Here is a 16,085-nt window from a genome sequence, read left to right on the forward strand (position 1 = left end):
CTATCTTGGGGGTACGTCCAGGGTATCTATCTTGGGGGTACGTCCAGGGTATCTATCTTGGGGGTACGTCCAGGGTATCTATCTTGGGGGTACGTCCAGGGTATCTATCTTAGGGGTACGTCCAGGGTATCTATCTTAGGGGTACGTCCAGGGTATCTATCTTGGGGGTACGTCCAGGGTATCTATCTTGGGGGTACGTCCAGGGTATCTATCTTGGGGGTACGTCCAGGGTATCTATCTTGGGGGTACGTCCAGGGTATCTATCTTGGGGGTACGTCCAGGGTATCTATCTTGGGGGTACGTCCAGGGTATCTATCTTGGGGGTACGTCCAGGGTATCTATCTTGGGGGTACGTCCAGGGTATCTATCTTGGGGGTACGTCCAGGGTATCTATCTTGGGGTACGTCCAGGGTATCTTGGGGTACGTCCAGGGTATCTTGGGGTACGTGAAGGCATGTACCTGCGTTTACCCGGGTAGAGAACAGATAATGTGCTTCCCTTGCCTGGGATTACAACAGGTAATGACCCAACTGTTACCTGGCAGTACAGTACATAATGAACTACTCTTACCCGGGGGGGTATGACAACAACGGGATCACCATAGCCCGTGCTACTTGGAAATTTTTATTCCGGGTAGCGAATCTTAAACAACAGGTAAGCTTCCCTCTGTTACCTGTGGGTTTCAACAGGTTGGTGTTGTTTTAGATTTAGGTACTCAGAAGGAAGTGTCCATGTAGCACGGGCTATGGTGAGCCCGTAATTCAACAGGTAATCTTCCCGCTCTTACCTAGAGCAACAAGAGCAATGTACGAAGCCTCAACTTGGGGTACAGTGGTAATTTACACACCTTTACCTTTAATTAAAGGTAAGGTAAGGTAAGGGGAATGAGTCTTAAAGAGTTGAGGAAATAATTGATAACGAAAACAGAAATAATAACAAGATAACAAATAATAACGGAACAATAACAAAAAGGATGATAAGGAAATGTTAAATAAACTTACAGGTAGGCAAAAGGAAGGATGATGAATATAGGGAGTAAAGTAGAGGCAAGAATGGAGATTAGACAAGGAATAAGAAAAGACATATTAAGAGGCTGGAGCAAGGGACAATGATCTTAAGATAGCGCAAGTACCTTCCTTCCCCATGGGCTTACCCCAGGGTGGGTGGGGGTGGGGTGCTTACCCCAGGGTGGGTGGGGAGTTTTAGTTGCTATGGAGATGACGATATCATCAGGCCTACCTGGTCTCTGTTATCCCTCAGAGCTGTAATTGGTTGTAATTGTTCACTGTGGTAGTGGTGGGGGGGGGGTAGTTTTTTTTTATTATTTGTATTATTATTTTCTACCACAGACGTGGCCAGACATTAAGAATGCTAATCAGCATATTTACATTTTCTCCTGTCCTCCATGGATAGGGTGAGAGATGTGTTAAACATATAGTTCAGGGGTTTATTGAACAATCAACCACAGAAGGTGATTGTAGTGCTTTTAACATGCTAATTTAACCTACGTGGTGGTGATGGGGATGGTGGTAAAAGAGAGAGAGAGAGAGAGAGAGAAACACTAACTAGCCTCTTTAGAGTCCGTCACCAAGGTCTATCTCACGCTAGACTTTACATAGCTTGGCTAACGAAAAGGGACATATTACCTGGTCAGTCAGTCGACCAAACACACACACACACACACACACACACACACACACACACACACACACACACACACACACACACACACACACACACACACTCACTCACTCACTCACTCACTCACTCACTCACTCACTCTACCAAACAGCCATTCACTCAATTAAGCAATCAAACATAAATCAGCTGATGGAGAAATGCGTCAATCAACCATTCAATCAATATCCAACAAGCCATCCACCCGACCCATCTCTATATTATATCACCTTGTGTCTGTAACGCAACAAAAGTTCATATATTTCAGTCAGTAACAACAACCAAGGATATATCTCATATTTTAGTGATAGGATGTCTCTTATATTTTGTTTTGAGCAATGATAGAGTGTCCAGTAGAGAGAGAGACTCGCCCACCTGCTGCGTGTTGTGGCGGGAACTGTCCTCTCACCTGTCCACTTGCTCACACTGATAATGTCTGTCGATTTAGTGGGGCTGATGTAACCTGTCTGCCCACCTTCTGGAAATATAGGGACTGTGGCTTTGGGGTGCGGGGGGGGGGGGGGATGGGACAGGGGGGGGGGAGGGACGAACTACCGTCCCCTGACCCTCCGATGATTGGCTGGGGGATACTAAACTGTTATTTGTCTTGGCGTTATCTCTGAAAAAAAAGAAAAAAAGAGGGGGGTAGATCTTTGTGACAAATATAATAGTGATCTTGAACTTGTGTGAGTGTCGAAGGTGCATGGAGGACTTTGGCCGGGGGGGATGGGGAGGAGGAGGGGTCCTTCCTAGAGCTTGACCTTCCCGTCAAGGCCAGGGGGGGGGGGTAGGGGGGGGGGTTGAGACGCCATCTTGCAAGGTAGTCACTCGGGGAAGTGTCTGGTGTAACTGATATAATGGCGGCCATGAGCTCTCATGTGGAGTGTTGCTGGTGGCTGTGGCATCACAGAGTGCCATGTGGCTCTGATACAAAGTGACTGTCAAGTGACATCTTGGGTAAGTGATGGAGGCACTTGCCGGCCCCCCCCAGCACTTACCATCAGATACGTTGCTCACTTGACAGGTCATAGCGTTGTTGACTGATCCCAAGCAGTTGCCAGACCTAAATATCCAGTCATTCCCCTTACTAACAGAGGCATTTGTTCACTCTTAGAGTGGCATGTCAAGTTGGCCAGAGTGAGGTGTCAAGCAGCAGACTAAAGAAGTGAGGGGAGAGTGAGCGCTGGTCATTAGGGCTACCAGGAGAGTGTTTCTGTAGTGTGCAAGTGGAATGATACAGCTTAGTCTGTGTCCTCTTTGACACCTGTTGGGCCACCTCCAGACCTCTGGAGTCCTCACAGGGCATGTTTGACCTGTTCACGATAGACCGTTGTTGACGGTACAGTTGACAAGTAACTTTTTGTCCTTGTCTGATGTACTCTCTGTACTCTTGTAATATACTCAACTGTCCTTTTAAGGATTTAGGTTCTGGCTGTTTCAATGTTGTTGATATTTTATAAATTATTATTATAAATACGTGTGTGTGTGTGTGTGTGTGTGTGTGTGTGTGTGTGTGTGTGTGTGTGTGTGTGCTCCTCCTCCACCGTTACACTGTCGGTAACGCAGCAGTGACTAACAGCCATTACTGGTGACAATAGTACACACATTAATAAACCGTAAATTACAGCGAAGTTGGATAAGTACACTCAAGCGCTCTCTTTGTTACCCTCTCACGGACACCCGCACTCCACAACCCCTTCTCTGGCCCCCCCCCTCTCCCTCCGCGTCTCCCTCCCTCTTGTCCACCCCCCCCCCCCTCTCTCTCTCTCTCTCCATTCACTCCCCTTGCCCTCCCTCCCTTCTCTATATTGGCCCCTCTCCCATCCTTCATATCCCTCTTCACCTTTACCTGATCTGAATCCTCGTCATCTCGCCTTTCCTCTCTCATCCCCTCCTGCACTTACCCCATTCCTTCCTGCTTGTCATTTTCATCCCCTTGTTTCCTTTCCTCTTAGACTCCCTTCTGTCTCCCCCCACCTAATATTTCCCCCTCCTCTCCCTTCACCCCTCCTCTCCCTTCACCCCCTCCTCCTCTCTCACCCCCCTCCTCTCTCACCCCCCTCCTCTCTCACCCCCCTCCTCTCTCACCCTCCTCTCCCACCTGGAGTTAATCCAGAATTATTATCATATAACTCCAACGTTTTAGTGATCCTAAAGCCGAGCCATTAAGCCATTACCAGAGTTTTTTAGTTTTTACTGAAGGGGAAAACCAGTCCAAATTGCCTCGAGGGGAACATTGTATTTTTTTAACAGATAATAATAATAATAATAATAATAATAATAATAATAACATAATAAAAATGGGTGTGGTGTAAAGGGTCAGAAATAGTCAAGTGGGAATGGGCGAGATATAATTGTAAGACATGTGTGAGTATAACTTTATATGGGAGAATAGTAGTGAACTTTGTGTGTGGCTGGAGGCTGAGGTGTGTGTGGCTGGAGGCTGAGGTAACTGTGGCTGGAGGCTGAGGTAACTGTGGCTGGAGGCTGAGGTAACTGTGGCTGGAGGCTGAGGTAACTGTGGCTGGAGGCTGAGGTAACTGTGGCTGGAGGCTGAGGTAACTGTGGCTGGAGGCTGAGGTAACTGTGGCTGGAGGCTGAGGTAACTGTGGCTGGAGGCTGAGGTAACTGTGGCTGGAGGCTGAGGTAACTGTGGCTGGAGGCTGAGGTAACTGTGGCTGGAGGCTGAGGTAACTGTGGCTGGAGGCTGAGGTAACTGTGGCTGGAGGCTGAGGTAACTGTGGCTGGAGGCTGAGGTAACTGTGGCTGGAGGCTGAGGTAACTGTGGCTGGAGGCTGAGGTAACTGTGGCTGGAGGCTGAGGTAACTGTGGCTGGAGGCTGAGGTAACTGTGGCTGGAGGCTGAGGTAACTGTGGCTGGAGGCTGAGGTAACTGTGGCTGGAGGCTGAGGTAACTGTGGCTGGAGGCTGAGGTAACTGTGGCTGGAGGCTGAGGTAACTGTGGCTGGAGGCTGAGGTAACTGTGGCTGGAGGCTGAGGTAACTGTGGCTGGAGGCTGAGGTAACTGTGGCTGGAGGCTGAGGTAACTGTGGCTGGAGGCTGAGGTAACTGTGGCTGGAGGCTGAGGTAACTGTGGCTGGAGGCTGAGGTAACTGTGGCTGGAGGCTGAGGTAACTGTGGCTGGAGGCTGAGGTAACTGTGGCTGGAGGCTGAGGTAACTGTGGCTGGAGGCTGAGGTAACTGTGGCTGGAGGCTGAGGTGTGTGGCTGGAGGCTGAGGTAACTGTGGCTGGAGGCTTAGGTAACTGTGGCTGGAGGCTGAGGTAACTGTGGCTGGAGGCTGAGGTAACTGTGGCTGGAGGCTGAGGTAACTGTGGCTGGAGGCTGAGGTGTGTGGCTGGAGGCTGAGGTAACTGTGGCTGGAGGCTGAGGTAACTGTGGCTGGAGGCTGAGGTAACTGTGGCTGGAGGCTGAGGTGTGTGGCTGGAGGCTGAGGTAACTGTGGCTGGAGGCTGAGGTAACTGTGGCTGGAGGCTGAGGTAACTGTGGCTGGAGGCTGAGGTAACTGTGGCTGGAGGCTGAGGTGTGTGGCTGGAGGCTGAGGTAACTGTGGCTGGAGGCTGAGGTAACTGTGGCTGGAGGCTGAGGTAACTGTGGCTGGAGGCTGAGGTAACTGTGGCTGGAGGCTGAGGTAACTGTGGCTGGAGGCTGAGGTAACTGTGGCTGGAGGCTGAGGTAACTGTGGCTGGAGGCTGAGGTAACTGTGGCAGAAGGTTTACCTGGATCTCACCTGCAGAGAGTCTCGAGAGTTCTTCTACTCCTCGAGCGACTTTTGATAACTTGGTCCAACAAGCTGTTGCTTGGAGCGGCCCGCAGGCCCGCATATCCACTACAGCCTGGTTGTTCGGGCACTTCTTGCAAGAACTTATATAGTTGGTTCTTGAAGAAGTCCACCTTTGTTCCGGGAATATTTCTAATGCTTGCAGGAAGAGCAATGAACAGCTGTGGACCTCTCATGTTCAGACAGTGTTCACTGATTGTGCCTATGGCACCTCTTCTCCTCACTTGTTCTCTTTTAAATTTCCTTCCGTATTTTACGCTCCAGTATGATGTTATTCTACTGTGCAAATTTGGGATCTGGCCTTCCAGTATCTTAAATGTATATATTATTTGATACCTCTCTCGTCTCCTTTCTAGAGAATACATTTTGAGAGCTTTGAGACGATCCCAATAATTTAGGTGCTCTATCGTGTCGATGCGTGCCGTATATGTTCTCTGTATTCCCTCTAGTTCAGATATCCCTCCTGCTCTGAAAGGGGGAGTGAGAGTATCTTTCTGTGAGCCATTAGCGCACAAAATATTGTCTGTTTCTCCCTCCCTTTTTCCCCTCCTCCATCCATCCCCTCCTCCATCTTTCCCCTCTCCCCCCCTCCTCCTCTCACCAATAATATTAAATCTTGTCAAGGAAATGTTGCTTATTTTCAGTTATACTTATTTATTAAAAGTATAACAGAGATTGAAATAAATGGGAACTTTTAGAACGCCTGTTAAAAAAATTAATATTAATATTTTAAACAAGGAAATTGATAAATGACAAATTATGAATAATATTTTACCTTATATGCAATAAGTAATGTTAGCCGGAAGTGTCAAGCTTCAGTTTATATTATAAAGCTTAACAAAAGGGGCAGATAGCAACATATGGCTGTTTACCCTGAGACTTTTGTTGTCACACCAGCACTGACAGGTGTTATACCAGGTGTTATGTTGCTACACCAGCACTGACAGGTGTTATACCAGGTGTTATGTTGCTACACCAGCACTGACAGGTGTTATACCAGGTGTTATGTTGCTACACCAGCACTGACAGGTGTTATACCAGGTGTTATGTTGCTACACCAGCACTGACAGGTGTTATACCAGGTGTCTTGTTGCTACACCAACACTGACAGGTGTTATACCAGGTGTCTTGTTGCTACACCAACACTGACAGGTGTTATACCAGGTGTCTTGTTGCTACACCAGCACTGACAGGTGTTATACCAGGTGTCTTGTTGCTACACCAGCACTGACAGGTGTTATACCAGGTGTCTTGTTGCTACACCAGCACTGACAGGTGTTATACCAGGTGTCTTGTTGCTACACCAACAATGACAGGTGTTATACCAGGTGTCTTGTTGCTACACCAGCACTGACAGGTGTTATACCAGGTGTCTTGTTGCTACACCAGCACTGACAGGTGTTATACCAGGTGTCTTGTTGCTACACCAGCTCTGACAGGTGTTATACCAGGTGTCTTGTTGCTACACCAGCTCTGACAGGTGTTATACCAGGTGTCTTGTTGCTACACCAGCACTGACAGGTGTTATACCAGGTGTCTTGTTGCTACACCAGCACTGACAGGTGTTATACCAGGTGTCTTGTTGCTACACCAGCACTGACAGGTGTTATACCAGGTGTCTTGTTGCTACACCAGCACTGACAGGTGTTATACCAGGTGTCTTGTTGCTACACCAGCACTGACAGGTGTTATACCAGGTGTCTTGTTGCTACACCAGCACTGACAGGTGTTATACCAGGTGTCTTGTTGCTACACCAGCACTGACAGGTGTTACACCAGGCGGGGAGCTGTGAGAGGCGCCTGCACCACTACCTTCCTCAGCGTGTCTTCTATAACTAGACTGGACAAAGTTCATAACTAAACAACGTCTCGCATTAACATGTCGGTGAAAATATTCACTATCCTGCCCTACCTTGAGGTTACCTTGAGGTGCTTCCGGGGCTTAGCGTCCCCGCGGCCCGGTCGTCGACCAAGCCTCCTGGTTGCTGGACTGATCAACCAGGCTGTTGTACGCGGCTGCTCCTTGTCACATTTTCAAACAATGTTTTAGGAATGGAATTCGAGTTTCAAGATCTCATTTTCTGCGGTAATCCCGTCAATAACCAAATTTTAGCCTCCAGACTGAGCGGCTTCGTTAATTAATCAGTTGTTTCAAGATTCGATTCAATCCACAAATCATTTCCAAATTCGGTCTGTTTGATGGCTCTTTGTATCCACGCTGCGACCTGTTTCAATGCACAATGTTTCCTCGCCACGACCCGGTACAGACACCAGTATTTCCACCTCACCACCACCTCTTTCAACCCACGTTTGTGTCACTTGGTCAAGCTTCTCATCGTCACTTTGCACGAGAAAGTGTTCAACTAAATATAAGTTTGCATCATCCTTTGCCACCAGTTGCTACTAGTTGCATCCTCTGAGTTTAGTCTCCTCTGGTTTGCTTCTTCATAGGGGGTGTAGGCTACTGTTGTTTGCAGCCTGTTACACCTTACACTTGTTTACACCCTCCGATTACTACCCCCCCCCTCCCTATAACCACATCAATGAGGCACTCTTCAGCACCGTCTCAGTAAGTACACAAACATGTGTTTGTGTACCCTGGCCTCGTTGTTTGTACCCCTCGGGAGCAATATTTTACAAGTCTCAAAGTGGCCCAACCAGGCCTTTATAATACTTTCGTTATCACAAACACAAGAAGCGGGAAAATAACCCTTCGTTGACTTTGAGCCGCGACAAAGTTGTTCATCTGAGGCACAGTGTTTACTGGCGTTCAAGTCTGTCAAACTGTGTTGGGTGGGACGCTGCCTCCTGCGGCTGCCTGCGGTGGTTCCCGCCAAACACACACTGAAACTACGACGTTGGTATAACGTTCGAACAAGTTTTAACACCTAACCAGTTATAACAACCAATATAGCAAGTTGTAACAACGTTCTAATACGTCATAAACACGTTAAGCCAAGATGTAACAACTTTATTACAAGTTGTAACAAGCGGAAAATAGAGAATTTCGGTTTGTGTTTCCAGGGTAACTACCACCTGGGGGAAGGGGGGGGGATGGTGACGAGCCGCTCCACACCTATGGAATGTAAGAAAAGAACTAATCCACAAGGGCCGTGACGAGGATTCGAACCTACGTCCGAGAGCATCCCAGACGCTGCTTTAATCGACCGAGTTACAACATGGTCAAAAGAGTTAAACTCGGCACGGCCCTTGTGGATTTGTTCATTTGATGCATCACGCTATTGTTATTTCTGTGTGTAATGTAAGAAAAGCTTTTGACGTTTTGGTCCGTCCTGTGATGGGCGAGAGCAGAAGAAGCGACAGTCGGTGAGGTGTGAGTGGAGAAGTGAACGATGACAACGGAGCTCAAGCCGGTTGTGTTGTGAATGAGAGCCGGTTTGGCAAGACAGCTTGACAAACCGTCAAGCCGTCTTGACGGTTTGACAAAATATTTGTATTATGTTGGTTAACACATTTCAAGAGGTGCGATTTTACTTGGATTTGACAACCTGTCCTCAGGCCAGGCTCGTTATACACCCCGTCCTCGACTCAAGTCCATTCAACCCGTTCTCATACTAGGCTGTATAAAGCGGCGGCCGACCTCCCCAGACGCATTCATCAATTTTAACATTCTGTATTAAAAATTGGTTTGTTCTCATATATAAATTAATATTCTTATACATAAAAACTGTATGTATAGTTTGGCGTAGGTTAGGTGTTTAGGTTCTGTTGGTAATTATTTGTATTTATGGTACGTGGGTGAAGCATTTACAGCGTTGTGGTTCGAACAAAATTCATCAGTGAAGCACTTGTTCCGGAAGTGTTCGAACGTCATCAGGTATGAGTCGTGTGTAAACCGTTTTCATTCATAAACAGCGGGTTTGGCGGGTGCATGGAATCACTTTTGGGACTTTGGAGGACGGGCTGCCTCAGTGTGTGGTAATTACCAGAGGCTCCCACACACGCTCCGATCCCTCCAGAGGGCTCCACGCCTCCTTGTTTGGGTTGGCGCAGCAAACAGTACTTGCGCATCTGTGTGTGTATTTAGCAAGTTTTTTTTTTATATATTTACATGCAAAGCATGCTAAGAAATACAATACAACAAGGTCATCGAGAACGAAACATAACACCGGCCTGAAGGGCGCACAATAATTACAACACATAGCATAACACACCATAGGTGCCATTCACACACCAAACACACAGCAATCACACAGACTACTTACTCAAAATGCTCATACTTATCCGGCCACTCCGCCGCCACGCCGGAGGCCAAGACGAGAGGGAGGGGGCTTCATCCCGCAGGGCCGGGCAACGGGCAGCACACTGGGAGCCTCCTCGGCTGCCTCACAGGGCCCCGCGTCAACCACCGGACGTTGCACCTGCAGGGACCCCCCACGCCGGGCATCCTTCTTCAGCACCAGCACGAGGCCGCGGCCCGCACCAGCACCCTCACCACCCACGTCCATAGCAGCGACCACCCCTCCACTGCGGAGAACCTTCTGCAGAAGAAAGAACATGAGGTAAATCACATGAACAAACATTGTCATCAGCAGGCACATGGACGTCAGCAACCACCAGCGAGGTAGAGCGCGAAGCACCCGGAACCACTACATCATCGCCCGAAGACCCACCGGCGTTGAAATCCTCCACATCAGCCCAAGCAGTAGAAGAACGCCGGGAACGCTTGGGCTCCGGCCGCCCATCTTCAGAGCCGGAGTTGGACCAAGAACCACGGGCTTCACAAGCCGTGCAAACCGATGCCCGTCGCAGAACGGCAGCAGCCTCAACCACAGGGGGAACCGGGCCGCACACATCAGGACGCTCCGCAGCCCCCCAGGCACGGGGTTGCCGGCATAGTATACCCGCACGTAGTACCCCAGAAGCCGGACTGAAGAAGGAATGTCAGACCTCAGGCGCATCCCAAGAGTATGAATGTTCGTACGCATACCCATATACCTCCCCGAGGACAGTGTGTTCACCCCGCACACTGACGACAGCGCCAAACTGCTGGAAGTAACGCCGGAGTAGGTCCTCGGGGAAACTCCAAGGGCGCCCCATGCACACTCACATATGTCAGGGCACCACTACGGTCCGTAATGGTCACAGAGTCGGCACCATCCAGCAGCGACAAGGAACGCCCCTCGTAACGGCGGAGGAACTCACGGTGCACCTCCTCCCCCATTAATTTGACAATAACCCGGTGAGCAGTTATCAGCTCAACTCCGTAGACGTCATCCACCGGGACACGGAGCACGTCACACATGACAAGCTCAACTACAGGATAACCAACACGGCCTGTAAACTCCAGGCCCACAGAGTTCACTCTCACAACAGGGGAAAGAAGGCCTCCCATCGCAAGGTGTGACGTCAACACCAGCCAAGCGGCAACTGCAGGGAGGGTGGGGACGCCCACGCCCCCAGCCGCTCAGCGAACAACCACCAACTACCGGAGGGCTCAGGCAACACGTCTATACCCCACTGCAGCTAGGGCGCAACTCCCCATGTATTTAGCAAGTAGTGTGTAAGGAGAGAGAGGTCTAGCTCCAAAGCCCCGCCTTATAGGTACCCTGCCTGGTTAATTTATATCGCTCAGCATTCCGGGACTTGTACTTAATCTTGACACTGTGAAAAGTGGTTGTTTCTCTGCCTCTCTGATACCTGCAAGAGTTGCCACTCCTGAAGGGTAGTGTTGAGGTCCTCTTAACCCCTCGTGGGTAGTGGCAATGTTTATCATATATATGTAAACCTCTTGGGCACACCATTGAAGAGCAATGTTTACAACTGTGCCCGTGACACCAACATGCTCTACACTTTATTTTTTGTTTAGTTTTGCCTGAGACAAATCAGTTTAGGAGGGTGGCGCGGTGCGGGTGGTGCAGAGGTGGCCACCAGGGGCCACCAGGGCCACCAGGGGCCACCAGGGCCACCAGGGGCCACCAGGGGCCACCAGGGGCCACCAGGGCTACCAGGGGCCACCAGGGCCATCACTACCACCAGGGCCACCAGGGGCCACCAGGGGCCATCACGACCACCAGGGCCACCACGACCACCAGGGCCACCACGACTACCAGGGACCACCAGGACCACCAGGGCCACCACGACCACCAGGGCCATCAGGGCCACCAGGGGCCACCACGACCACCAGGGGCCACCACGGGCCACCACGACCACCAGGGCCACCACGACCACCAGGGGCCACCACGACCACCAGGGCCACCACGACCACCACGACCACCAGGGGCCACCACGACCACCAGGGCCACCAGGGGCCACCAGGGCCACCACGACCACCAGGGCCACCACGACCACCAGGGCCACCACGACTACCAGGGCCATCACGACCACCAGGGCCACCACGACTACCAGGGCCATCACGACCACCAGGGCCACCACGACTACCAGGGCCATCACGACCACCAGGGCCACTACGCCCACCAGGGCCATCACGACCACCAGGGCCACCACGACTACCAGGGCCATCACGACCACCAGGGCCACCACGACTACCAGGGCCATCACGACCACCAGGGCCACTACGCCCACCAGGGCCATCACGACCACCAGGGGCCACCAGGGCCATCACGACCACCAGGGCCACCACGACCACCAGGGCCATCACGACCACCAGGGCCATCACGACCGCTAGCGGCCGCCAGGGCCATCAGGACCACCAGGGGCCATCACGACCACCAGGGACCACCAGGACCACCAGGGCCATCACGACCACCAGGGACCACCAGGACCACCAGGGCCACCACGACCACCAGGGCCACCAGGGCCACCAGGGGCCACCACGACCACCAGGGGCCACCACGGGCCACCACGACCACCAGGGCCACCACGACCACCAGGGGCCACCACGACCACCAGGGCCACCACGACCACCACGACCACCAGGGGCCACCACGACCACCAGGGCCACCAGGGGCCACCAGGGCCACCACGACCACCAGGGCCACCACGACCACCAGGGGCCACCACGACCACCAGGGGCCACCACGACCACCAGGGCCATCACGACCACCAGGGGCCACCACGACCACCAGGGGCCACCACGACCACCAGGGGCCACCACGACCACCAGGGCCACCACGACCACCAGGGGCCACCAGGGCCACCACGACCACCAGGGCCACCACGACCACCAGGGCCACCAGGGCCACCACGACCACCAGGGGCCACCAGGACCACCACGACCACCAGGGCCACCACGACCACCAGGGCCACCACGACCACCAGGGCCACCAGGGCCACCACGACTACCAGGGGCCACCAGGACCACCAGGGGCCACCAAGGCCACCACGACCACCAGGGCCACCATGGGCCACCAGGACCACCAGGGGCCACCAGGACCACCAGAGCATAGGACATAGAGAGTCCTAAAGTGATCTGTTACCTTACAATGGACATAAGTAATTTGCATTAAGCATGTGAAACTTGTGTGGGAGAAAACTGTTTCAGAAAGATTTCTCCCAGTAATATGGTGCCTCCCACGCCACACCCTGCCTCCCGCGCCACACCCTGCCTCCCACGCCACACCCTGCCAGCCACGCCACACCCTGCCGTATCTCCTGCTTGTGAAATAAACGCGACTACTATTAGTGTGTATCACTTTTCGAGCGGCGGTTCACGCCCCGCGTGCAGGCGCTGACTAGCACGTGCGTGCGCGTGCGTGTGTGATATTTGGATGGTATCGCGTGTGTAACGGTTCGCGTGCTTTGAGAGAGATGAGGAGAGGTTGGAGCAAAGGAATAGTCTTTAACCCCAAGTCTGTGACGCTCCGTGCAATCCCACCCATATTTTAATTGCAAGAAACCATTACAGTAACTTGCCCCTCCATTAATGGTGGGGGGGGGGGTCTTCCGCCCCCTACCATAACTCCCCCTCCCGTACCCTCCCCCCTACACATTCTCCCCCATCCCCCCTTCACACCCTCCTCCCCCACCCCCCTACACACCCTCCTTCCTGAGACTAAATTACCACAGCAGTGAGAGCTGAAGGTGTGGGCTGTGTTGACGTGCTGTGGGTGTTAACGTGAGTCAGGTGTTGCCTTTGGCCAGGCGTTGGACAAGGAGATCTACACTCACCATCCTGTGAGGTGTGTGTAGGTACTGTGTGGTCTACACCCTGGGGGTGTGGGAGTGTACTCACCCGGGGGTACTGTGTACTCACTTAATTGTGTACTCACCTAATTGTGCTTGCGGGGGTTGAGCTTTGGCTCTTTGGTCAGACCCTGTGTGGTCTACACCCTGGGTGTGTGGGAGTGTACTCACCCGGGGGTACTGGTGGGGTTAGGCTACGGTGTATTGGTTAGGGCCTCTTAGTTCTTAGACCAGTCTAGTGGCATACCTCTGAACTTTTTCCAGTTTCGTCTTGTGCTTGACTAGATACGGGCTCCATGCTGGGGCCGCATACTCCAGGATTACCTTTATCTATGTGGGTGGCAAGGTTCTGAATGATTCCTTACACCGGTTTCTGAAAGCTGTTCTGATGTTAGCCAGCCTCGCATAGGCCGCTGATGTTATTCTTTTGATGTGGGCTTCAGGAGACAGGTTTGGCGTGATATCAACTCCTAGATCTTTATCTCTGTCTCAACACTCTTTACACTCTGCAAAGTGTATATCCCTATATGCTTTTTCCATAAAAACTTTGTATGTAATGCTCATGTCTCCATTGTTTCTTCCAATGATGTTAAGCTGTTTTTAGTCTTCTCATAAATCAGTCCTCTCTGCTCTAGGTAAGTCTGGTGGCATAAGACCAACTTTCTCCAGATCTGGTTGATACCTGGTTGAGGTCGAGATCGATTTGTGTATAACGAAACAAGGCATCTATGCTGGTGCTTCATATTCAGGAATTTGTCTAACGTATGTCGCTAACAAGACCTTGCATACCAGCTGCTGGTATTGGTTTGAGACGGGCGTCCTGTGACAGGTTTGAGATGGGCGTCTTGGGACAGGTTTGAGACGGGCGTCCTGTGACAGGTTTAAGACGGGCGTCCTGTGACAGGTTTAAGACGGGCGTCCCGTGACAGGTTTGAGACGGGCGTCCTGTGACAGGTTTAAGACGGGCGTCCTGTGACAGGTTTAAGACGGGCGTCCCGTGACAGGTTTAAGACGGGCGTCCCGTGACAGCTTTAAGACGGGCGTCCTGTGACAGGTTTGAGACGGGCGTCCCGTGACAGGTTTGAGACGGGCGTCCTGTGACAAGTTTAAGACGGGCGTCCTGTGATAGGTTTGAGACGGGCGTCCCGTGACAGGTTTGAGACGGGCGTCCTGTGACAAGTTTAAGACGGGCGTCCTGTGACAGGTTTAAGACGGACGTCCCTGATCACCCTGTATTATATTTTTGCATTGACATATTTTTCCTGAAGGATTGAATTCCAGCTCCAGGGCCCCGCCTTCCGGGCCCCGCCTCCAGGGCCCCGCCTCATCATAGAAACACCTTCATATTTTTCCATAAACAAAGGAGGATAAACATTGTGTTGCAGTACAAGACATTATAATTACCACAATAATGTAATTATATATTATAACTGTGTTGACGGGCATGTGGACGTGTTGTCATTAGTGTGTCGGTCTAACACCCCCCCCTCCTCCTCCCCTCCACAGAGCGGGAGGTTCGGGGCCTACGGGGTGATGCAGGGCATCCCTCTGGTGGCGTCGCCGCCCGTGCACTCGGAGGCGCCGCCCACGCCCATCGACGTCACCGCCTACCAGCCGCCCTGGAAGTCCCTGACGGAGTTCGCTCTCACCCACGACCTGGAGCGGCTCGACCCCTCCCACCCTCAGTACCAACACATGCTGCAACAGGTGAGTCCCTGGAGGGGATGGGGGAGGGGAGGGGAAGGGAAGGGAAGGGAAGGGAAGGGAAGGGAAGGGAAGGGAAGGGAAGGGAAGGGAAGGGAAGGGAGGGGAAGGGAAGGGAAGGGAAGGGAGGGAAGGGACGAGGAACAGGGAAGGGGGGAAATAGGGCCGGTAGTGTGGGACAGGGAATTAGTTCCCTCCACTAACGTCACGTTTTCTACCTTACGGTAACCAACGTCACAAATGTAACCTACTATGAAGACTAACTGCTCACCAACATTTACGTTTTCTATGTATCGGACAATATAGGTTTGTAGGGTTGCTTGGGTTGGTCCGTCTGGGGATAGGTTAGGAGGAAGGGTTGTCGACGCTATGGCACATCAAGCACATCGGTGGGGTTGAGACAGTAATAGTACAACCCGCTTCTTGCGTGGTCGGTGTTCGATCCCCGATGGTCCAAGTTGTTGGGAACCATTTCTAAACTCGGGTCATCTTAGCCCTTAACTGTTCCTGACATGGGCTGTGTTACACTACTGTCCTTGTACTTTATCCTGGTAATTACCTTCCTCTCCGACTGGTTGGTAGTGGGGGTTGTGGTAGCCACACTGTGGGTAGTGGTGGTTGTGGTAGCTACACTGTGGGTTGTGGTGGTTGTGGTGGTTGTGGTAGCCACACTGTGGGTAGTGGTGGTTGTGGTAGCTACACTGTGGGCTGTGGTGGTTGTGGTAGCCACACTGTGGGCTGTGGTGGTTGTGGTAGCCACACTGTGGGTTGTGGTGGTTGTGGTAGCCACACTGTGGG

The 16,085-nt window shown here is 52.0% G+C and overlaps 1 protein-coding gene across 1 annotated transcript in view; it reads left to right on the forward strand.

Moving 5' to 3' along the window:
• LOC138355777 (insulin gene enhancer protein ISL-1-like) overlaps positions 1 to 15,884 on the forward strand; it is a 330,343-nt gene extending 314,459 nt beyond the window's left edge. The window contains exons 8-9 of the mRNA XM_069311302.1: positions 15,090 to 15,290; positions 15,870 to 15,884. Coding sequence (XP_069167403.1) covers positions 15,090 to 15,290; positions 15,870 to 15,884 — 216 coding nt within the window. The remainder of the gene's footprint in view (positions 1 to 15,089; positions 15,291 to 15,869) is intronic.
• The last annotated feature ends 201 nt before the right edge of the window (positions 15,885 to 16,085 follow it).

This window comes from Procambarus clarkii, chromosome 6 (assembly GCF_040958095.1).
Source record: "Procambarus clarkii isolate CNS0578487 chromosome 6, FALCON_Pclarkii_2.0, whole genome shotgun sequence".
NCBI lineage: Eukaryota > Metazoa > Arthropoda > Malacostraca > Decapoda > Cambaridae > Procambarus > Procambarus clarkii.